The sequence below is a fragment of the Falco peregrinus genome, chromosome 7 (assembly GCF_023634155.1).
Source record: "Falco peregrinus isolate bFalPer1 chromosome 7, bFalPer1.pri, whole genome shotgun sequence".
Classification (NCBI taxonomy): domain Eukaryota; kingdom Metazoa; phylum Chordata; class Aves; order Falconiformes; family Falconidae; genus Falco; species Falco peregrinus.
The window spans coordinates 70599801-70624167 of record NC_073727.1 but is presented as its reverse complement, the minus strand read 5'-3'; the positions used below and the strand labels follow the sequence as shown (position 1 = coordinate 70624167).

The following is a 24367-nucleotide window of genomic DNA, read 5'->3' as shown; positions in this document are numbered from 1 at the left end:
GGCAAAATGTTAATAAAGTAGTAAAGAGGGTTTTTTCTCAATTTCTTTGTAACATTTCTATCTTGTTAGAACTTCAGGCACTCATTTTATTAAAAGCAAAGATACAAAATGAAGGCATTTGTGTAGTTGGTTTAGTCCAATTTTGTTTTTTCTGTTGTTTGCTTGCTCTCCCAATATTTTTTAAATTTGCTTTCGAAGTAAATGCAGATCTAAGCAATGATAATTAAAGATACCTGACTAAATGTTTATCTTAACAACACAAGTCATCAATTATGGTAATAAAAATAAACAACTTATACTGACCATTTTATTAGAACAGTTATTTGGAAATTATTTTGTCTGATGTTGACATATCTGTTGATACTTTCCTTCCATTGATAAGAGCTTAAGCATCAGCAGTTCTGTGTTTGATAGCTCCTAATGACACTGAGTTTAATCTGGCAAATCTGTTTAAGCAGTGATGCCTGCTTCTGTCCAGTTTTGTAATTGTATTTGATCATTTGTTTCCTTACAGCAGTTCTTATAGTAACGATGTCACCTATCTTGAGCTGTTAGAGTACTGTTGTCTTGTAAATTGTTCTTTTATTGCTGGGATATGTTTTAGTCACTTGCCTAATGGCCTGAGTTACTATATTGAAGTACTATAAGTATTTCCATGACAGAATCTTCTTTGTTAGGATTCATCATGCAACTGTTGCAGTTTGATTCATAATTAAATTATCAATAAAAGGGAGTTAGCACAAAAATATATTTTAAAAGAAATTTGCACATGCATAACCACATATCTGTCTTACTAATTAACTAGTTTTTCAGTTCAAAGAAAATTAAATCCATTAAGACATCCCTAGTTAAAATAAAGGACACCACACAGCACAGGATTCCCTTATAAAGTCTGTAACCTTATCATTTCACAGTTCAGCCTTGTCACTTGCTTTCTTTGATGCTATAAATGTTGCATTGCATGCTCACAATAACAGTTTCATGAAGCTGTGTCGTAGCATTCCTATCCATCACCATAGCCTGGGCAAGATATCCTCAGCTTCATAGTGGGTAGGGTTCTTCATTTGGTTCCTGTGGAACTAAGCAGGTTACCTTGATGGCTGTCTCTAAGCTTGTGAGGTTTTGTACTTCAGACTTAATGAAAGAGGCTGCATTAACATTTGGGGTTTTCTTTACTTTCTTGGACAATACAAGACATTTAAATAGGTGATTGATGCTATTTTGCACAGTTTTTAGTCTGTACATTTACATATATTACATGAGATACTTTTTAGAGAGCGAACACTGTTATTTCACATTTGGAAATGTTTCTTACTCTGAAATCACTGAAAAACCTACATACAATGTCTCAGTTTTGATATGCCAAAATAATTCTCAAACCTATTATGCAAGCGTAATGCACTAAACAGGGGAAGCTTATGCACTGATTGCAATTTACAAGCCTAGCTTCTGAAAAGTCTTTACCATTTTATAACCATGTGGGTGGAATTGAATAAAATAGAGTATCTGCTGCATAACACTACAGCAAATGGTTTACATGATTGTTTACTATAGACATAGTGAAAATTATATTGATGAAGGTGACAAGTTTTTTTTCTTGAGCTATAATAGATTACATGCTAAGCAAACTGATAAAGTCTCCTTCAGGTGAAAGATAAATTAGGCATAAATCTAACATATTGCTCACAAGACTACAGACACACAAATGTACAGTGTCATCCTCTCAAAACCAGTCTCCTGTTCATTTTCATTGAAGTTTTAAATCAACGTTTAAAATGTAATTTGGGGATCAAATCCAAATTATGATCTAAAATGGGATTCTGGAAGATTATTAAATTAAAAATAGAGAGGCTTAACACAGTGGCTGCCAACATATGGAGGTCTGAAAACTCCCTAGCAAACTGTGGTTTTCCCAGCTACCCATTCTTCCGGCACCTACCTCTAGTTTCATCTTTTGTGTAGATAGAAGCTTTTTCCACTCTGAGCAGATGAGACAGTAAGAGATGGGAAATCTGTATAGTGTCACTCTATAACCCACTGAGTATCATGTAGCTTCCTGCTTAGAACATATGTACAAAAGCTGAGAAGCAGCGATTTAGTTCTCCAGCCTAATGGAATTCAAATCTCGTCTTTTTGCTATGCCGTTTTAGGCATCTAATTTTTCTCAGTCATTTCTAAAATGTCTAACTATAGAATTTGGTTTGATTTAGCATCCTTGAGTCTAAAATGTTCTTACTGCTTTCCCTGCTTTACAGCATATGCGTTTTATTTGTGTATAAGTTTCTGATTTAATCAGGTGGGTTTTTTCTGAATTTCATATGGCAATGTTATATCACAGCATGAACGTGGCCTTTCTCCTAGGTACGTAAGCTAGATATTAATGGCACGTCTATATATTATTGGGGGATGAGAAGAAAAGAGCCTGTTATAAAAGAGTGATGACAGAAGAACTAGTGCTTTTTAATGTCTATATTATTTAAAACATATAACCGCTGTACCCTTTAGATATTTGCACAATACCAAATGAAGCAATAGAAGACTTGTAATTTTCATGCAGTTACAGAACCTCTTGGGAATCTTGAGAAGTGAAACAACTTGGAAGGGAGACAAGTTGAAAAGTTGACAGTGTCTGTAAATGTTCACTTTACTAGATGACACATCAGTGATTAAATGTCTGGTGTTTTGTTTAATTAGGATCAAGTGTAGTTGGCATGATAAAAAGGTTGTTCGTTTCAAATACATAAAATAACCTCTGAGGCTGCAAGAACAAAAGTGTAAAGAACATTTTGGTGCTTATTAAACATCTGCGATTGTTTTTAGAATTTAGAACTTTATATATAAGATATGGAGATTAACAGTGAAATGAATATTAAAAGGCATCAGTCCTTTGTAACTGGTGCAAACGTGATGCAGTCAAAATGGGAAAAACATGTAGTTTGCTGAGGTATTATACGGCATAACCTTTTAAGGAGAAAATTTAGATATTCAGAGAATTGTTGGAAAAAGGTACTAATTAATGACAGAGATAGGCTTGTGCTCATTTACTTGAAAGAATTATGATTCTTTAACAGATATGCATTATAGTGATCCATTTTTTACAGCTATTATTGTCTGTCAAATAAGAAATAACTTCTTTGAGGTCATGACCATGCTTTCCTGCCCTGTGGCCAAGTATACATTTAGTAAACTGCAGTAATATGGGATGTCAGGTAAATTGTCAGAGTTGTGCCTGGGGAGCGCTTACACAGTGTTCATTAGCAGTGACAGCCATTGCTTTAATTCTTGTATTGATACTTAGAAATTCTGGTTGAAAAGTCCACCTTTGCTAAAAACCACCATGCATTTTACTTCATTTAGATACAGGAACCATCCAAAGGTTGATAGTACTTTGGAATGGAAACAAGGTTAAAAATTATTAGTAATGAAATCTTCATGTGTTTGTAGTGTGTTAATTCATGAATACTTATACAGACATGTTTTACACTTTCTGTGATTTGTCTAAGCAATCACCCATTTGCTAGAATGTGCATAAAACCATTTTACCAATCTAAGATGTTTGTTTCTCATTTTGCTCAGTCTTTTTTCAACCTTTCTGTCTCCTTAAGATTTACAACACAGAAAAAAAAAAAGTTTTGCAATTGAACAACTTGTTAACTGTTTCAATTTTGGAAATTTTTAGGTGCTTTGGCTGTTTCTTACGGTCGTGTACTCTTTTGGTGTGGATGGAAGGACTAGATGCAGTTATTAATGCAGAAAATGGACTACCTCCACATTATGGTCACAAAAGTCATATAGTGGTGGTAGTGATGGAGCTATTTTGTCTTATGAAAACCTTTGGGTTGTACTATTTGAAATGAGCTAATGAAATAATTTTAATGAAATATTAATGTTTCCTGGGATTAAAATAGAAAAAATGAAAAAAAAAACCACCACCCCCAAAAAAACACCACCCCCAAAAAACAGAGCGGTGAGGATGGACTGCTATCACTAACGCACATCATTTATAGGAGGTATGGAAGAAACTGTGCACCTCTATTTAAAACAATAGAAAGTGATTATCAAGCATAAGGAAATAGTATTTTATGTTCTTAGACTTTTTTGGCCTGTAATTGGTAATGCTATCATAAACCCCAAGCACTTGAAGTGCTGCATACTGCTTAAAATACAGAAAGACTTAGTCACTGCTTTCTCAGAAAGTGTTGGAGAATGGCACAGCACAATATGGTAAGTAATAATAACTAGCTCGTCAGCCAACAAAGTGATAAAAAACAGTTTTAACAATGGCGTATATGCTTTCAATAAATTACATCAGCTTTTCTCTGAATGCTTCCCATTGGTCTGATCATATCAAATGTACACCTTGAAGGGGCATCAGATACAGTTAAGGTGGTTATAAGTAAGTTGAAGAATTAATCAGTTGTCTGATGTGTGAGCACATGAGAAAGTATACATAGTCCATATTAGAATAAAAGACAAAAATGGTGTTTCACACTTTCTGAGGATTATCCCTTGCAGTACCAGAGATGAGCAGAAGAGTGTAGTGTAACAGTTTTTTTAAAAAAGCCTTTGGCCTGGAATGAAGAAGATTAAACTCGGTTGAATAAAGATGGTGAAAGTGGTAGAGGGACTTGCAGATACACATCAATATCCATTAATGGTGATTGTGACACTGGGTTTGTGACTTCATACTTTGGCTTTTGCTCACAATTGTGGTAGGTTCTCCGGAAAATACATCTGGGTGGAGCAGCCTGGACTGGTAAGAAACAGAGTACAATTCAGTGATTTAGGGACAGTAGTCTCCAGAGATGGGACCTTCTTTCCTTGGGAAGACTGTAGTGTTTACTGCAACTCAGGATACTGAATACCTGAAGCCCATAGAAGAGACTGGCGTCTTCCAGAAATCCATAGTGGATGTAGATTTGTCTATCCATTAAGTCATACCATACTGCTTGTTCTGCTCAGTTTAATATTGCTTTTCTTTTTTTTTCTTTTTTTTTTTTTTACAAAGCAAAACACATATCCAAACTCAAGAGACTGAATATAGGTGAGATATTTTGCTTAGAGTCAGTTTGAGTGTAGTCTTAGAAAAGTTTTGCTTGCCCCTGAAATGGGAACTTCAGGGCTACGTAGAACTGCTATTTGATTCAGCCAGTTGGGTAGACATAGCATTTGCATGCTGCAGGATATTCAGACTATAAAACAATGTTATTTATATTATAATACTTACCCTATTGCACAAAAAGCATCAAAGTGCATAAAGAAATTTGGTTTTATAACCAGAACATTGAAGTGAGGAAAGGAGTTATTAGCTCTTTTGATGCATTAACTGGCAAAAAAAAAAAAAAAAAAAAAAAAAAAAAGGCAGAGTGAAGAAAGACAGAATTGTGGTTTTTTCATCTTAGACCATATTTTATGCTAAGGAAACTGGCAGGAAGCCAACATCATCTCAGTGGGCAAATTCTCATAAAAATAATGCAGCAAAATGCCTTCCTATATTAACTGATGAGTTAATAATAGTGCCTCTGGTTGGAATGCTAATGTAAAAATATTGTGCTTTTAATTATGGATTTTTAGTATCTACACCTTAAAGCTTTTATTTTGTCATTCCCTTACAGCTTCTATAGCATCGACCTGTAATGATCCCGGGACACCACAGAATGGCACTAGATACGGAGACAGCAGAGAGCCCGGAGACACTACCACCTTTCAGTGTGACCCTGGGTATCAACTTCAAGGACAGGCTAAAATTACATGTGTGCAACTGAATAACCGATTTTTCTGGCAACCTGATCCTCCTACGTGCATAGGTAATAAGATGAAATGTTAGTCTCTTTTTAAGATTAATACAGATCAGATTTCTTGTTTAACTGGTGGGTGTATGATGCTTATGCTGAAATGATGCTCTTCACAGAACCTGGTAATTTCACACTTATGGTTACTGCCAGCCTCATTCTTAAAATTAACACTAGTTTTGGATGTCAGTTGCTCACTCTATTCTATTCTTTAAACTTCATACAAGTTCAAAATTCACAAAGTCTAATAGAATTTTTAAATGGTAGAGGTGATTTGAATTTAAAAAAATCTTTTTGAAATGGCCTCATCAGAATGGTCTTCAATGTAGTGATTTATTTACATAAACTGCAATCCATTATTTATTAAAAAAAATAAATCTGAATTGTCTTACAGATTCAATAACCATCCTGTGCAATCCCTAGGAAACTAAAGATATTTTTGCTGAAGCAGGATGCTTGTTGAGAAACACAGATGCAGAGAAGGGGCTCCAAGTGACAGTGCTCTTGAAAGAAATGAGATCTGTTTCCATAACATGAGGAGAGGGTGGGAGATCTATCTTTGAAACAATTTTTGATTCTTGGTTCCATAGTTCTATATAGCATAAAGGTTTCTCTGAGGTTCTGGTTGGTAGGCTAATAATTACAGGCTTAGAAGTCTTGCTGACATGTATTTTAAGGTCATCGGTGTAGTTCTAAGATTAGAGTTAATCAACATCTATGATAAATTATCCATAGTAGTGATTTTTTAAATCTTTATGATTTTGCTGCCTATTGATTTATAATTAAGACATACTAGTGATGCTAAAAACCAGATACAGTATGTTTTAATAGCACTAAAATAAACATAATGCTTTTTTGTTCTACAAGCCATTTTGGAAAGATGTTTTCCAAAATGGCAAATCCACAAACAGCTGCAGTCTCTAAAGTGTTTACAGATATCTCAAAAATACGGAGAAGTGTACAGGATAATGCAGGATAGTGTCTTTCACTCCGTATCACCTAGCAGGATTGGAGCAGTATATTATCGGAACATTGTCTTCTGGATACCTTGTGTGTAACATATAAATAGCAGTATCAAAATGTTTACTAAACATACTAATATTATTCACAAATTTAAAATATTTAAATAAAAAACTAAAAAAGGTCTAGAGCATTCATACTCTTTCTATGAATACCAATTACAATCCCTCCATACTACTAAAAAAACCCAACAAAAAACAAACAAACAAAAAAAAAGAAGGAAAAAAAGAATGAAAGAAAGAGAGAGTGTCTTTGGGCAAAAAGTATATACATATTGTTATTCTTCCATATACTCAAGGTGACTTTGAAGGGGAAAGCAGATTGAAGTAATCTTTTCTGTAGACATGACAATATTAGAAACCTTAAGGGTTCTGTAAAGCCATTACATGTAATTTCAAAAAATTTCATAAAGTCCTTATTTTAGTATGCAGACTTATAAATGAAAAAATATTTGTATTTAATAACAGTACTCTGAACATTGTGCAATTTCCATTCCTAATTGTTTAATCGTTTGTTCTCTATTTGTACTTTGTTACTTTGATAATGGTTATCTCAGACTGAATCATCAGCACACATAAGGAACATGTGAAACATTTCCTGGAACCATTATTTGTGAACAGAACCAAAAATAATTGAAAAACTAAAGAAAAAAAATCCCACACCCTTGATCAAAAATAACGATTAAAATACCAAAACCACAGACACAAAACCCCCCAGATACATAAATAACCTAATGTTTACATAAACAAACAAATAAATGGGGGGTGTGGGTGTGGGTTTATTTTGTTTTCATAAATACCACAAGAGGAATGCTTTCATTATTGTTTTAATAGGGGTTATGAGCATCGTTCCAAGTAAATTTTCTTGATCACACTTCAGTTCACGATTTTGAATTTTCTTGGAGCTTTTTAATGAAATTAAACTGCAAGATGTGTTCTAAGAGTGCATCTGATGTACTCCAGCCACTAGTAAGCATTCAGTCAATTGGACCAGACTAGAAATGGCCTGAAAAAATCCTTCTTTAAAATGTTTAATGCAGATTCCAAATCCTTAGTACTAACTATTTTATGCTACAAATGTGTTCCTAGTTCCAGTCTGCATGGCTTGGTAATGTAGTTGCAGCCCATGTTGACTACTGTACTTTTCAGTTAGATTTCTATATGATTACCATCTTTGGAAGTTGGATTCCTTATCTGTTAAAAAACCCATTCAATTTATGGTAACTAAATAAATGTATTTGATTTTTGATGTGGGTAATACATTTACTGAGTAAATCAAACTGGGTTTTGTTACATCTATGATCAAAAGAAACTGCATCCTGCATCCTGCTGATGAGCTTTCCCAGTTCTTAAAGTAGTTCCAGTACATAAGAAACACTTCAGCTTGATAGAGATAGGATTAAGTAACAGCAAGAATATACAGGATTTTATATTTAACTCCATATATTTATTCCTTTAGAAAAAGCTTATCTGGTGCTTCTTTGAATATGCACAAAGCTCACTTTTTTAAGGAAAATACAGAAATGTTTGCTAGCTAGAAGTGGGAAGGCTCTGGTTTTGTTTTTTTTTAATTATTATTACCTTTGGTAAATTTAGAAAACAATTTATTCCTATTTAACAGTTAATATGTGCTTCTAAATTTAATCTGTGACCATATTCCTATTTCTTTTTCCATTGTGACAGCTGCATGTGGAGGAAACCTGACAGGCCCAGCAGGAGTTATTTTATCACCTAACTATCCACAGCCTTATCCTCCTGGGAAAGAATGTGACTGGAGAATAAAAGTAAACCCTGACTTTGTCATTGCCTTGATATTCAAAAGGTACCATTTCTAGATGAATGCCTCTGTTTAAAAGTATTTTAAATGTCACATCTAAAAATGACATCATTTATCAACTCTTAAAACTTCTAATCATATTCTCTGGCTAAGTCCTGGAGCATACATCCAATATGTGCTATATCATTGCTTCCAAAAAACGTAAAAAAAAATAATACAGTTATATGGCACTTTTGAAATCAAATATGTTCCTAAGCAACAAAACTTTCTGTGACCTATGAATTAAAAATATTTGAAAAACAATGTCAATTTATAGAAATGCTTGATTTATGTTGTACCTTTTAGTAGAGACTTGAACTGTAGTGGAAACTATTTGTAACTCAGTTCTTAAAGGTTTTTATAAAAGCATGCTAAATATACTTTGCTTGGAGTGCATAGATCAGGAAAAAAAAATTGGTCTACTTAGTCAAGAGATAAAAAATGTCTAGATAATGTCAAATAATATTTTAAAAGTTTTATTTACTCAGTGTTTCATCATCAACCTATATTTGTTGCACAGATTTTTAACACAAATTTAAGTTCAGGGATATAGTCATATTCATGTGTTCAGTTTAGCATTTCTATTGAATCAGGCCTATATAGTAATCTTGCTTGCTACATATATGGTTACAAAAGCAAATTATTTTTTTTTTTTATTTATTTTATCATTCTCTGTCCTAAGTGTGATTTTTAAGCTAAGAATAGTAACATTCCTGTTGACTTCAGTGGGATGGTGATCAGTTATGTTTCTTTTAGGAAGAAATGATGGCATGTTCAGAATTTTGTTGTGTAATATTTTCATCTTTATTTAAAAAAAAATACCCCCCCCCAAAAACAAAACCAAACCAAACCCCTAGTTTCTTTCATTGGCTAATTGCAATGTGTTTTCTGATAGAATATTGATACACAAAAAATGAAATAATGAAAGCCTAAGGAACTTGAAATTATATAATGAAATATACAGTAATTCTGTTCTTCAGATATTTGATCACATAGCATTAAAGGGTGGGAATAGTTCTCCCCTAATTACACTCTTTAAGATGTCATATGGTAGGTGTGATAAGCAGCATATTTATGTGGACTGCCTAAATAATCAGCTCAAATGCTCCCTTTCAAGTAAGACAAAATAAAATAAACTTATAGTTGCTCAGTATTCATGTAGTATGCTCAGTAGTATGTTTGTGAATTCTATTTTAAGGAATATGAGTATGAGCAATATAAAGGAATTTGCAGTTTATGCTGTACTTCCATTTTATAAACATTCTATAAATAATCACTGGACTGCCTAAATCTTTCCTAAATTTGATATTCTGTGCTAGAAGTTCTTATGTTTTCCAGACAGAAATCTTTAGAAATCTGAAAAAAAAAAGGTTATGCCATAGCTTCCCAGGTTTTTGCCAGTACCTTTTACAAAACTACCTGATGCTGGAGAATATTCTTGGAAACTCATCCATCTTCTGACTGATGGCAATATAGGGCCTTTTAAGGTGTAGACCGTGGGGTTGCTAATATTGTAGATATTTTCAGAGAACTGGGAAAAAAAAAAAAAAAAAAGAACATTGGAAAACAAGAAGGGGAAACCCAACACTGTTATCTGTATGCATATGGGTGTCAGACAGACAAAACGGAAAACTGACTCTTTTTTTAATAAATACTGTACTTTTAGTATAAATGGACCATAACAGTAATATGGATTCATATTTTATGAAAAAGTATGCACATACATGCTGGTAACTTTGTAATAGATAAGTAAATCGAGGTAGTTTTATGAACATATTTAATGTTTGAACACAAATAATGCACTGTCACAAATGCCCTCTGATTTATATGAAATAGCAGTGCTGAAAGAACTCCAGCTCTGCAATCCTTTCAATAACTTCCTTGATTTTTAGAATAGAACAGAATAGAATAGAATATTTCAGTTGGAAGGGACCTACAATGATCATTTAATCCAACTGCCTGACCACTCCAAGGCTGACCAAAAGTTAAACCATGTTATTAAGATCATGGTCCAGATGCCTCTTAAAGGCTGAATGGCTTGGGCATTGACCACCTCTCTAGGAAGTTTGTTCCAGTGTTTCACCACCCTCTCAGTAAAGAAATGCTTCCAAATGTCTAGTCTAAACCTCCCCTGGTGCAGCTTTGAATTATTCCCACACGCTTTATTACTGAATACCAGGGAGAAGAGCTCAGCACCTCCCTCTCCACTCCCTCTCCTCAGGAAGCTGTAGAGAGCAATGATGTTGCCCCTCAGCCTCCTTTTCTCCAAAACAGACAAAGCCAGAATCCTTAGCCACTCCTCATGACGTGCTTTCCAGGCCTTTCACCAGCTTTGTTCCTGTTCTCTGGATGCAATCAGGACCTTTACATCCTTAAATTTTGAGGCCCAGAACTGCACACATTATTCAAGGATGAGGCCACACCTAGGCTGAACAGAGCAGGATAGTCACCTCTTTTGACCATCTGGTTATACTGTGTTTGATGCACCCCAGGATGCAGTTTGTCATCTGGGTTGCCAGAGCACATCACTGACTCATATTGAGCCTGCTGTTGACCAGCAGCCCCAGATCCCTTTTGTCAGGGCTTCTCTCAAGCCACTTCTCTCCCAGTTTATACTTGTGCCCAGCATTACTCTGTCCCAGATGCAGAATCTGGCATTTGGACTTGTTAAATTTCATCCCATTAATGATTGCCCAGTGCTCCAATCTGTCTACATCCCTCTGCAAGGCCTCTTGTCCCTCAAAAGAGTCATCAGCACCTTGCAGATTGGTATGATCAGCAGACTTGCTAATAGTGCATTCAATTTCTGCATCCAGATCGTTGATAAATGTATTGAACAGAACTGGCCCTAGAATTGAACCCTGAGGAACACCACTGGTGGCCAGCCACCAGCCATATGTAGTCCTATTTGCTACAACCCTTTGAGCCCTGCCATTCAGACAGTGCTTCACCCAGTGCACTGTGAACCTGCTCATCCCACAGATGGATGACTTTTCCAGAAGGATATTGTAAGGAGCAGTATCAAAAGTCTCACTAAAAGCAGAAAAACTACATCCACTGCCTTCCCTTCCTTCACTAGGTGGATGACCTCATCATAGAAGGATATGAGATTAATTAAATACGATTTTCCCTTTGTGAACCCATGTTGACTGTGTCTGATGATTGCATTACTCTTTAAATGCCTTTAAAGAGTACCTAGTATAATCTACTCCATAATTTTTCCAGAAACTGAGGTTAGACTAACAGGTCTGTAGTTCCCTGGGTCTTCCTTCACACCACTCTTGTAAATTGCAATAACATTGGCTAGCTTCCAGTCATGAGGGACCTCCCCAGACTCCTAAGACCTTAGGTAGATGCTCAAGAATAGTAATGTTTCTTTGATACCTGCAAAATCTACTTTCTTAGCATACATCTTCTGTTCATTTTATCTAACATTTTTCATTCTTAGGCAGTATGCTACAGCTAAGACCTGTACTATTCTCAAGGAGCTGCCTTTGAGAAGACAGAAGTGTCTGCATAGGATGAGGATGTGGGATGAGAATAGAGAGATGTCATTTATTTTTTCACATGTGTGTTGGCTACAAAAAGATTGAAAACCATTGCACAGTACAATTTGCTTTTCCTTGGTTTCGGTCTTTAGACTTGCTATTTCTTTCAACTCTTCTAACTCTCAACTAAAAGTTCTCTGTCTTAGTGGAAGCTTCAAAAATTTTTCTCGTTTCTCTTACCTCTTGAAAATAGGACATAAAATATTTTTCATTATATGAAGCCATTTACATTTGACATTTCTTAGGAAAATGTTTTCTACTGATTTCTTAGATAAAGACATTGTTCCTTTTTGTCCAACATGATCTGGTAGACATAAACTGATGTAATAGAAAGAAGAACAGCTGACTGCCACACTTGCAAAACAGCCAAATATTTATTTATTTGGTTTTAAAAAGATAAATATAAAGAAAAAAACCCCACTCAACTGAGTCCTTGCTTTTCTTTAGTGTAGTTTTACTTCTCTTATATTTTCTTCTTTTGTCCTAGTATATAACATTTATCTAGCTCTGTATAAATTTCTCATATAAATGCTTCTGTTTTTATGTTGTCTCAGAACTCATCTCAATTAAATTCTTCTGAAGGACTCCCACTTACTTTCATAATTTCTTTGTATAAACTTATAAATGTTATCAAATATGGCATAAAATAGATGGTTTATTGATAATAATTTACTTTATCATAAATCTCTGATATAATTTAGGTATAAACAAAGGCAAGTTGAAGGATAGTGGTCTTTCCATATGAAAGCATCTTTTTCCTAAAAAAGTGAATTTATGTTTGTAATGAGTGGATTTAATATCATTCAGTTTAGCCAAATAAAAGCTGGACTTTTAATTTAAGATAGTTGTCTGGATCATTCCTGTGGTCACTGGTAAGAGGCAGCCTTTCTGCAGCAGGTGATTCATTCCATATTGTGAAAGGTGTTCAACAGGTGGGAGCATATGCTTCTTTTTCACTGACTGTAGACAAAACCTGCATGATGGCATGATAGTTGATCTTCTGGAAAGCTGAAGGTGTTCAAATCAATGCTAAAGAGAACTCCATTGAAAGTTAGTAAATTTTCACTGTGAATCATATTTCAGAAGACTTATTTTTGGAGAAGAACGTGTGTTAGGAAGAAGATTGACAGCCACAGTCACAGCAGTGTTTAAACTCATGAAAAAGAAATAAAGATATACTCATCTTTTTCCTTTATTTTCAGTTTCAATATGGAACCCAGTTATGATTTTCTACATATTTATGAAGGGGAAGATTCCAACAGTCCTCTAATTGGCAGTTTTCAAGGCTCACAGGCTCCTGAAAGAATTGAGAGCAGTGGTAACAGTCTGTTTCTGGCTTTTCGCAGTGACGCTTCTGTTGGAATGTCAGGATTTGCCATTGACTATAAAGGTACTGTTCTCACCATAATCTATGGAAACGTAAAGGGAAAGAAATGTTATTTAGTATTTACTGAGACTCAGATCTGTTTACTTCTAGATGTACTACTATTGGAGCTGCCAAATACCTGTTTGCATTGATGCAGGTTTTAAAAACTATTTTCTTTAAATGCGTGGAGGAACATAGAAATCTTTTTTCATGAAATCACTTTCACATCACTTAAGTACATTTGCAGTTCAGGAAAAAAAGTACAGACAGAAGATGCACATCAAAAGCAGCATTTGGAAGAGTTGTAGAATAATGGAATTGTCTTACCCAATTAGAATACATGGTGGCTGCTGCCGCCTTGCTGATACATACCAATATATTTTCCTTTTCACTTTATGTTGAATATACATATGTGTTTTTTAATAACTACTGCAGGACAATATTTGCATTTTTGGGGGGTACCTATTACTAGCCAAAGAATGGGTTATGCTGTTTTATAAAGAAAAACAATCATTATATGTGCTGCTTTCTTTTCTGGTTGCAGATGCCATCTTTGGCTTGATTGTCATCTCTGCTGAGATTTATTAAGCTGTTTTTCATCAGCTGAGGTGTTGCCTCTGCTTCTTATTCTTGACAATGGAAGCAAACCACGTTAACATGCATGTCAAAAATGAAGGAACAGAAATATCTAAAGAATATAGGAATAACATACAAATAAAATAAAGGGAGGTTATTAAACTATTAAATCATTATTACATTTAGTCTTAATCTTTCATCGAGCATCATGCATTATTCTCCATGTTGGCAAAGCTTTTCTTCCTAAAGTAACTGTCATAATGCATAGATGAAATCTTTGTTTGTTCCTATCTAAATTTGTGCAACAACTTGAAACAACTTATAAATAGAATATGAAAATAATTCATTACAGGAACACTTGTTGGCCTGCAAGGAAAGAAAATGAGAAGTTAAGCAGAAGGGGATAAGGAGAAAAATATGCCTGTTGAAAATGTGCATGCATATTTTGCTATGTACTTTTTGTTCTCAGCATAGTCTGGCATGTGAGCCTTTATGCAACTGGAAGTTAAATGAAATAATAAAAATATAAAAGCAGAAAATTATATTTTTAGAAGTTACTATATTCAATGGGGAGTACATTTGTGCCTAATAATTAAATATTTTTATTAAATATATTATTTTGTATTTTATATAAAGTTTATAGAATCACAGAATGGTTTGGGTTGGAAGGGACCTTAAAGATCATCTAGTTCCAATCTCCTGCCATGGGCAGGGACACTTTCCTCTAGACCAGGTTGCTCAAAGCCCCATCCAGCCTGGTTTGAACACGTCCAGGGATGGGGCAGCCACAGCTTCTCTGGGCAACCTGTTCCAGCGTTATGCCTCCCTCACTGTAGAGCATTTCTTCCTGATATCATATCTAAATCTACCCTCTTCCAGCTTAAAGCCACTCTCCCTTGTCTTGTCACTCCATGGCCTTGTAAAAAGTCCTTCTCCAGCTTTACTGTAGGCCCCCTTGAGGTACTGGGAGGCTGCAATAAAGTCTCTCTGGAGCCTTCTCTTGTCCAGGCTGAACAACACCTACTCTCTAAGCATGTCTTCATAGAAGAGGTGCTCCCACCCTCTGATTATATCTGTGGCTCTCCACTTGACTTGCTTCAACAGGTCCATGTCCTTATCTTGGGGTCTCCAGAGCTGAATGCAGTACTCCAGATGGCATCTCACAAGAGCAGAGAGAAAGAATCGCCTCCCTTAACTGGCTGGCTGCGTTTCCTTTGATAGAGTCCAGGATTCGGTTGGCTTTCTGGGCTGCAAGCACACATTGACAGGCCATGCTGAGCTTCTCAGCCACCAGCACCCCTAAGTATTTCTCCTCAGGGCTGCTTTCAATCCATTCTCTGCCCAACCTGTATTTGTGCTTGGGACTGACCTGACCCACATACAGGACCTTGCATTTGGCCGTGTTGAACTTCATGAGGTTCACACAGGCCCACCTCTCAAGCCTGTCTAGGTCCCTCTAGATGAGATCCCTTCCCTCCAGTGTGTTGACTGCACCACGCAGCTTGGTGTTGTTGGCAAACACGCTGAGGGTGCACTTGATCCCAGGATCCATGTCACTGGCAAAGATGTTAAACAGTGCTGGTCCCAATACAGACCCCTGAGGAGCACCACTCATTACTGGTCTCCATTTGGGCATCAAGCCATTACTGTAACTCTTTTGAGTGCAACCATCCAGCCAATCCATTGTCCACTGAGTGGTCATCCATCAAATCCATGTCTCTCCAGAGATAAGGATGCAACTTGGGACAGTGTCAAGTGCTTTGCAGAAGTCCAGGTAAATGATGGCAGTTGCTGTTCCCTCATCTACCTACACTGCAACCCCATTGTAGAAGGCCAACAAATTTGTCAGGCACAGTGTATCCCTAGCAAACTCATCTTCACCCGGTCTTGCTTATTTGCCTTGTTAAAAATGGGGGTTATGTTTCCCTTTTCCAGTCCATGGGAAGGAACTTCACCAGACTGCCATGGCTGCTCAAATATGATTTGATCTTCATCTGCCAGTTCCAGCAGGACCCTGATGAGATGCATCTCATCAGGTCCCATGGAGCTGTACACCTTCAGGTTCCTTAGATGGTCTTGGACCTGATCTTCTCCTACAGTTCTTCATTGTCCCCGTTCTTGCCTTTGCCTTCTGTGACTTGGGTGGTATGGCTGGGCCACTCATCCATGAAGACCCAAGGCAAAAAAGTCATTGAACACCTCAGCCTTTTCCATGTCCCAGGTAACCAGCTCTCCTGCTTGCTTCTGGAGATGGCTCACAATTTCACTTGTCTTCCTTTTATCACCAAAATACCTATAGAATCTTTTATTGTTGCCCTTAATGCACCTGGCCTGATTTACTGATATCAGCACTTTAGCTTTCCTAACCTGCTCCGTGGCTGCTTGGGCAAGTTCTCTGTATTCCTCCCAGGCTCCCTGTCCTTGCTCCCACCCTCTGAAGGCTTCCTTTTTGTGTTTGAGTTTATCCAGGAGCCCCTTGTTCATCCATGCAGTCCTCCTGGAATTTTTGCCTGACTTATCTTGGTTGGGATGCATTGGTCCTGAGCTTGGAGGAGGGGATCCTTGAATATTAACTGGCTTTCTTGGGCCCCTCTTCCCTCCAGGGCTTTATCCCATGACACTCTAGCAAGCAGATCCCTGAAGAGGCCAAAGTCAGCTCTCCTGAAGCCCAGGGCAGTGATCTTGCTGTGGTCCCTCCTTGCTGCCCTAGGGATCTTGAACTCCACCTTTTCATGGTCACTGCAGCCAAGGCCACCCTTGAGCTTCACATTCTCCACAAGCCCCTCCTTTCTGGTGAGAACAAGGTCCAGTATAGCACCTCTCCTTGTTGTCTCCTGTGCCACCTAATGAAGGAAGTTATTGTCAGCCCTTTCCAGGTACCTCCTGGATCGCTTGTGCCCTGCTGTGTTGCCCCTCCAACAGATATTTGGGTGTTTGAAGTCCCCCATGAGTATGAGGGCTTGTGAATGTGAGGTGGCTCCTATCTGCCTATAAAGGGCCTCATCTGCTCAGTCTTTGTGGTCGGGCAGCCTGTAGCAGACCCCCACTATAATGTCACCTGTCCCTGCCCTCACTTTAATGCTGATCCTTAATCTCTTGGTCAGCTCTTCATCCATGCCCAGATGGACCTCCATGCACTCCAGCTGGTCATGGACATAGAGGGTGACACCCATCCTCTTCTCCCCTGCCTGTTCTTCCTAATAAGCTTTTATGCTTCCATTCCAACAATCCAGTCATGCAAGCCATACGGCTGCATCTCTGTGATGCCAGTAATATTGTCATCCTGCAAGTGTGCACACGCCTCTAACTCCTCTTGTTTATTCCCCATGCTATGTGCCTTTGCGTGGAGGCGTTTAAGCTGGGCCCCTGCTGAAGCTGACTTACTGGCTGGAGTGGCCGGAATTCCTTTGTGTTGTTCTTTAGGTGCTCTCCTTCCTCTGCAGGGTCTGGGCGTCTCTTGCTGGCATTAGCATAAAATCGGTAGGTATGGTATGGATTAAGGTTCGCCTCCCCCAGCAACTTCAGTTTAAAGCTCTCTTGAAGAGGTTGGCAAGCCTATGACTGAAGATGCTCTTCCCCTTCTCTGTGAAATGAACCCCATCAGCCCCCAGTAGACCAGGTTTCTCAAAGCAAGTCCCATGGTCTACCTAACTGAACCCCTGACTGTGACACCAGTCTTGTAACCATTTGTAGATTTGCCACACGAAACCCCTTCCCTTTGACCAGGAAGACTGATGAAAAAGCTGCCTGTGCTCTGGAGTCCCTTACTGCTGCTCCCAGGGCTCTGTAGTCCTTTTTGACGCTCCTCAGAGTGCTCCTGACTGTATTATTTGTGCCCATGTGAAATAAAAGCAGTGGAAAATCATCAGTGGACTGTACGAGTCTTGGTAGTTTCTCAGTGATATTCCTGATACAAGCCCCCGGTAAGCAGCACAGCTCTCTAGAAAGCACATCAGGTTGGCTGATGCCAATAAAGAGGAAGTCTTTCCCTTCTTACACCTCTGCCCTGGGTGACGTGCCATGCATTGGTCACCACTCCTGGTCGCTGGCGCCCCCTAGGGCCGCCTTTTCTGGGAGTGGGGGTGTCCGCGTTAGTTACTACTGGCCCTGCCCACGCCTCCTCAGCTGCTCTCCTGTGGGCTGCCAGCTCTGGGTAGGTCTCTGTGCTCCCCTGGGGTCTCCCTGGCTCAGGGCACCCCCCACACCACCCACCGCTTCCTGCGGAATGCATCTGCACCACAGGTGATTGCCTTGGCAAGCTTTACATTTCTGACTATGGAGATCTTGTGTTGCTTTCTGATAATATCCCTAAAGTAGTTCATTAAAATAAGTGTTTTATTATAAACAGAAGGAGGCATGCTGTAAACTTTGACTATGAACTTGTCTGGAATTTTTTAATAAAAAATCTTTGCCACCTATAATAAACTTAATTTATATTAGGTGCATCCTTCCCTACTAAAGGGCTCACATATTTAGTAAAATATTGCTTATAGAAGTAATATTACACAATATTTTAATAGATTTTAAAGGGACTGAGTTGCATTTGAGCCTTTTGTAGGAAAAAATATTGCATAGTTATTGACAGTATAGTAATATGAATATTTTGTTTTCATTTGTTTAGTTGTAAAGAATATTCTATGCCTAATCCATTTCTGTTTGAAGATCATTCAATCATATTCTTGAAACAAAGTGATTTCTAATATGAATTATTTCTCCCAACCCTTTTCTTTGATTTTTTACCTTGCTAAAGATGATGAATTAAATCATAGTCTTGTTAACACCAATGTCTATACACACGTTGAGTTAAAGATTTCCTACCTATTAACTCATGCCAGAAAATAACTGCTGTGCTTATTTTGTCAGCCTTCAAGCTCCAGTTGTTATTAGATCTTTTAAAATACAAAATATAAAGGAACAATACATTTTTATTGTTTAATTTATAGTATGGCAGATTTCTAACCAGAAGTTACTTAGTTCTGAGCACGATACTTGTTTAAAAAACATGATAGTGTTAAGTGGTGAATTCTACAAATAGTAGTTTTTCTTCTGAACTATTAAACTTCATTGGAGTCATTCAGCTTTTTGAGAGTTCTAATAACAAAAGGTAGGAAGAAAATACTGTTAGCTAGATCCTCTCAGTATAATTTCCTTGACTAGAGAACCAATCTAATGGAAACCTCAATGGTCCTATAGTAAGCATACAGAAACAAGAAAAAAAATTAATAAGTTGTTGAAAAAATTGAACTGGCTGGAAAAAAAAATGTTCAATTTCAATTTCTTTTTTTTTTTTTTAATTGAAAGTGTATATAGATTTACTTTATTTTAACAGAAAAGCCACGGGAAGCTTGTTTTGATCCTGGAAACATCATGAATGGGACAAGAATCGGGACAGACTTTAAGCTTGGTTCAACTATTACTTACCAGTGTGATTCTGGATATAAGATTATTGATCCTTCAACTATAACGTGTGTAATTGGTGCAGATGGGAAGCCAGCATGGAACAGAGCATTGCCATCTTGTAATGGTATGTACTGCTTTCTTACCATTTCCCTTGTTCCCCAGTGCATTTAGTTTCTCACTCCCTGAGGCCTCCCTGAGGATATTTTTACTACTCATACACATATAGCTTGTATTAAAAAAAAATAATAATCTGAATTTAAAAAATAAAAATTATGATGATACAAGTTTTGGACTATACCTTAGTCACTAATGTATTGTTTTAACTTTTTTAAAATACCTTTAAATTCTGAAATCAACACATATTCTTACATTCTCAACAATGATTATAATGTAATATGTAAGTTTCCATGGTTTCCCCTTTACATCAATTTTAGTGGAAGGCTTTGTGATCTATATGAGAATCCATATAAAATAGACTAAATAATAATTGTGAAGTATTACTGGCCTATCCACTGTGTCTTTTTATTCTCTTTGTATTATCCATTGCCAGTTTGTTTCTTAGACTGCCAGTAGGGGCAGTCCTTTCAAACAAATGATGCTTCAATATATGACTAATTTATAATAATAGTGATTTATCTGTGCTCCCACATAATCTCAGTATGTATTGTTTTCAGGTATTACCTTCCTAGCCATAGCAATTTTGAACTGCATTTTAAAAGAATGTAGCAACTTTATGCATATACTAGTTGCATTGTGCTCAGAGCAAGGACTGGGGACTGGGAGTAGGTTAAGTTACAGACTTAAGTTGTTAGACTATTTCCAGGCATGATTTTGGTCCAGACCTTATAACACTAAAATTTCTTAGTCACAGTGCAGGAGTAAGCATTGGACAGAGGCTGTCCTTGGTAGGTCACTCACATTTGTTGCTGAAAGTGACAGTAGTAGTACTAGTACTAGTATTGCTGCTTAGTCTGAAGGCCAAAGGCCAGGCTCTTGTAGTGTTTAGTGTCCAGTGTAGCTATAGCCTAAGTCCATGTTTGTGCTCCTAAATAAAAAAGGCATGGGAAACTGATGCAGTGGGTTGTTGATTATTCATGATGTTTAATGGCTACTACTCTTCATGAATTCAGATATGAAAACACCACTTTACTAGACATTATTTCAGGCACTTGGGATTGTAATCCCTGCCCTGACACACACACACAAGCACAACATGAGAATCATAGAATCATTTAGTTTGGAAAGGACCCTTAAGATAGTTGATGTCAACCATTAACCTAGCACTGCCAAATTCACCACTAAACCCCATCCCTAGGCACTGTACAGATTTTAATTACCTCCAGGGATGGTGACAACCACTGACCTGGGTAGCCTCTTGCAATACTTGACAACCATTTCAGTGAAGACATTTTTCCTAATATCCAACCTAAACCTCCCCTGGTGCACTTGAGGCCATTTCCTCTTGTCCTGTCTCTTGTTACTTGGGAGAAGAGAACTGACATCCACATTCTTTCAGGTAGTTGTAGAGAGTGATAAGGTCTTCCCCTGAGCTTGCTTTTCTCCAGGCTAAAAAACCCCAGCTCCCTCAGCTGTTCCTCATAGGACTTGTGCTCCAGATCCTTCACCGTTTTCATTGCTTTTCTTTGGATGTGCTGCAGCACATCAATATCTTTCTTGTAGTGAGGGGCCCAAGACTGAACTCAGTATTTGAGACGTGATCTTATCAGTGCAAATATATGCCTATACATACACGCACAGAGAAACACACATACATTTTTATATGCATATATACACACATATAGAAACACAATATACATATGCACACATATGTATGTATCAATTAAACTCATCTTTTCAGAGGTGGCCAGACTATCCACAGTATTATGGATGATACAAAATTAAGGAAAGGTACGGAGATTATAGAACCACTCTGTAAAGAAAACCAGTAATTTACCAGTGGAACAGAGAACCCAGAATAATGCAAAAGTATGCATCATTTATTTCTAAGCCTTTCAGATTAGAGTAACAGGATTTCCTATATGTTAAACAGATTTGCCCACAAAAAATGAAATTACTCTAGACACATTTTCATTATGTTATTGTTTATATACTATATCAATATTATATAAATTTATTTTTATACATACCTTTTATTATTGTTAGTGATGCTGTTCTGATGTTGTCATTATTTTTATTATTCATTGGAATCACAGAATATTAAAACATAAGTTTATGTAGACTTTAATTTAATACCTGCAAGTATAGCCCTGAAAGCAGATAGGTCTTAATTACCCTGAACAGCTTCAGCTGGGATCTTCACTTATGACCCCTGCCTAAAGGACCAGGAGATGTATTTAAACTCAGCCCTGTGCCTTCTCTCCTTGTCTGAATTATGTTATATGTATCTGTTTGAAGTTCTGGTTTTGACTCTGCCTCCTGAATGGTCTTCAGACCTACACTGTAGCTTATCTCCTGGACAGACCTCTGTATGTATCATCACTGGAGCTGGAAGGGACCTCTAGAGATCACCTACTCCAATGTTGTTGTTCAAGTAAGGTCACTTAGAACTAGACTGTGTTTAGCTGGGTTTTGAATTTCTCTGTGAGTGAGGAGTCCACAACCTTTCTGGGCAACCTGTGCCAGTGTTTGACTAACCTCACAGTAGAAGAGTGTTTTCTTGTGTTGGGATGGAATGTCATGTGGTTTAATTCCTGATCTTTGCCTTTTGTTCTGTGAGAGGACTCTACTAAGAAGAGTCTGGCTCCTCCCATTTCTTCATTTCCTTCCATCAAATGTTTATAAACATTGGCAAGATCTCCCTGAGTTTTCTAAAACAATTCCTATATTTTAACAAAGTAGACATCAGCATTCTCACACTGAGTTCATTTTGAGGCTCATCCAATAGATAATTAAACCCCTAAAATTTTACAGGTCATTTTTCAACATAAATAATTTAGTGCTTTATTGAAAATAGTATACATAACTTTCTTTTGATTTTTTAATTGTTCTATATTTATCCAACACAAATGCTGAAACAAGGGACAGAGGAAGAGATAGTTACCCATAATTCTGAGACATCACTTTAATTTTCTGCCTTAGTATAATCATAATTCTTACTCCAAAGTGAAAATTAATGCAGTATTGAGATGCTTGTAATATCTATTCTAAATAACACTGGGTGTATAAAGAAGCAGAAACTTCTGCTGAACTAACTAACTGAAAGACTGGGTATTTTGACGCTGCTAAACCTGAGTAAAACTAAACTGGATTACACATGGAAATACTTAAAATCTGATTATCTAGTATGGCTTACTGTGTGTTCCATTTTAAAACACATACTCTTATATAAGACTTCAGTTAAGGCATGGAGATTTTTAGAGTATCATTTACATAGCTGCTACACTTTTGTCTCTAGTATTGAGTAAATTATTTCAGATTAAAAAAAAATCTTTATACTCCTTTGTGGAGTCTTAAATAACTCTGTAATAAAATAGACTTGATTTATGAGAAGGACATAAATCTGAAATTGTGAGTTATAGGGGAACCACAAACTGCTGAGGTCTGCATGAGCTTTTTGGATCCCTTTAAGTCTTATTTTACCGTAGTACTGTAATGATGGCTGTGCCAAAGATCTAAAGGAAGTTAAGAATCTTTTTTGTCACAGGGCATGATTTTGAGTAAAATTGAGACAATAATAACTTAAAGAACAATTATGTGAGTGGAAAGTGTAAACAAACTAAATTGTTATGTTTAAATATAGATATGAAATATGGATGCATTATATAAAGCGTGTTTATACATCATTTTAAGAGTAGGAGTCATATAGGAGGCCAGAACCAAAATATTCTCAGGAACACCTTTTTTGTCACATAAAAACCTTTTGTAATATACAGCTTAACACAATCAAAACTGAAAACATCAAAGAAAAATTCTCATGATACAATTTAACATGGTGTTCTGAGTTTATATTTCTTTATTTATAGTTATATTTAATTGTCCTCTTTTGAACTTCTTTAAAATATTGTATGAAAAACATTACAAGTTTTGATGCATGAAAAAGAACCTAAAATGAGTGCTGTATAACAAATCCTTATGATGTCTGATAATGATGCACTTCAAGTAAATTACCCAGATTAAGTGAATTAATTGAACTTATTTCTTTGTGGTGTGTTTTTTTATTGTTTGTTGTTTTTTTTTTAAGGTAGCATTTTACAGTCAGACATGATGAAAACAAGTTTCATAGTTATCTAGGTAACAGTTGGCAACTTCCAGTAGGTATGTTCTGAAGCACTAATGGAAAGTCTCAGGCATACTGTTTTCATTATTAATTTCAGATTCCTTGATGAAGTTATTAAAATACACTGTCTGAAAATGTAAGTTTGGCTCACTAAAACAAAAACTACTTACAGTTAAACCTGAGAGCTCTGTTTAGGATATGTTTGACTGCCACAGCACTGCACTAATAAATTTTACATCTTTAACCTACAAGAGAACATTTCTTGCATCTTTTTCAGCTTAAGCACTCACAAGTTTTCCTTACAGAGTGAATATACTACAAAGATGTTACCATAGATACTATCAAATATATCTTATCAGAAACATAGCTAACAATAGGAAAACACGTTTTAGAAGGGAACATTTTTACAACTCCATAACTGGGGAATTTGCTCTAAACTAAGCATAAATGACATATTTCCATTCCAGTTAAATGTTCATGATTTAAGAATTTCATCTGGTAATCAGGAGACAGACTTTGTGGCTTAGTTTCTGGTATCCTCAAAGCAAGAAGAGAAAGAAATAGAAAGATTTTAAATTCATGGCATGAACTGATTCCTTGTGATGTTTGATTT

General features: G+C 36.7%; 1 protein-coding gene across 1 annotated transcript in view; it reads left to right on the top strand.

Moving 5' to 3' along the window:
* CSMD1 (CUB and Sushi multiple domains 1) overlaps positions 1–24367 on the top strand; it is a 1203943-nt gene that overhangs the window by 979073 nt on the left and 200503 nt on the right. Inside the window, exons 27-30 of the mRNA XM_013299736.3 lie at positions 5616–5807; positions 8495–8633; positions 13378–13565; positions 19447–19641. Coding sequence (XP_013155190.2) covers positions 5616–5807; positions 8495–8633; positions 13378–13565; positions 19447–19641 — 714 coding nt within the window. The remainder of the gene's footprint in view (positions 1–5615; positions 5808–8494; positions 8634–13377; positions 13566–19446; positions 19642–24367) is intronic.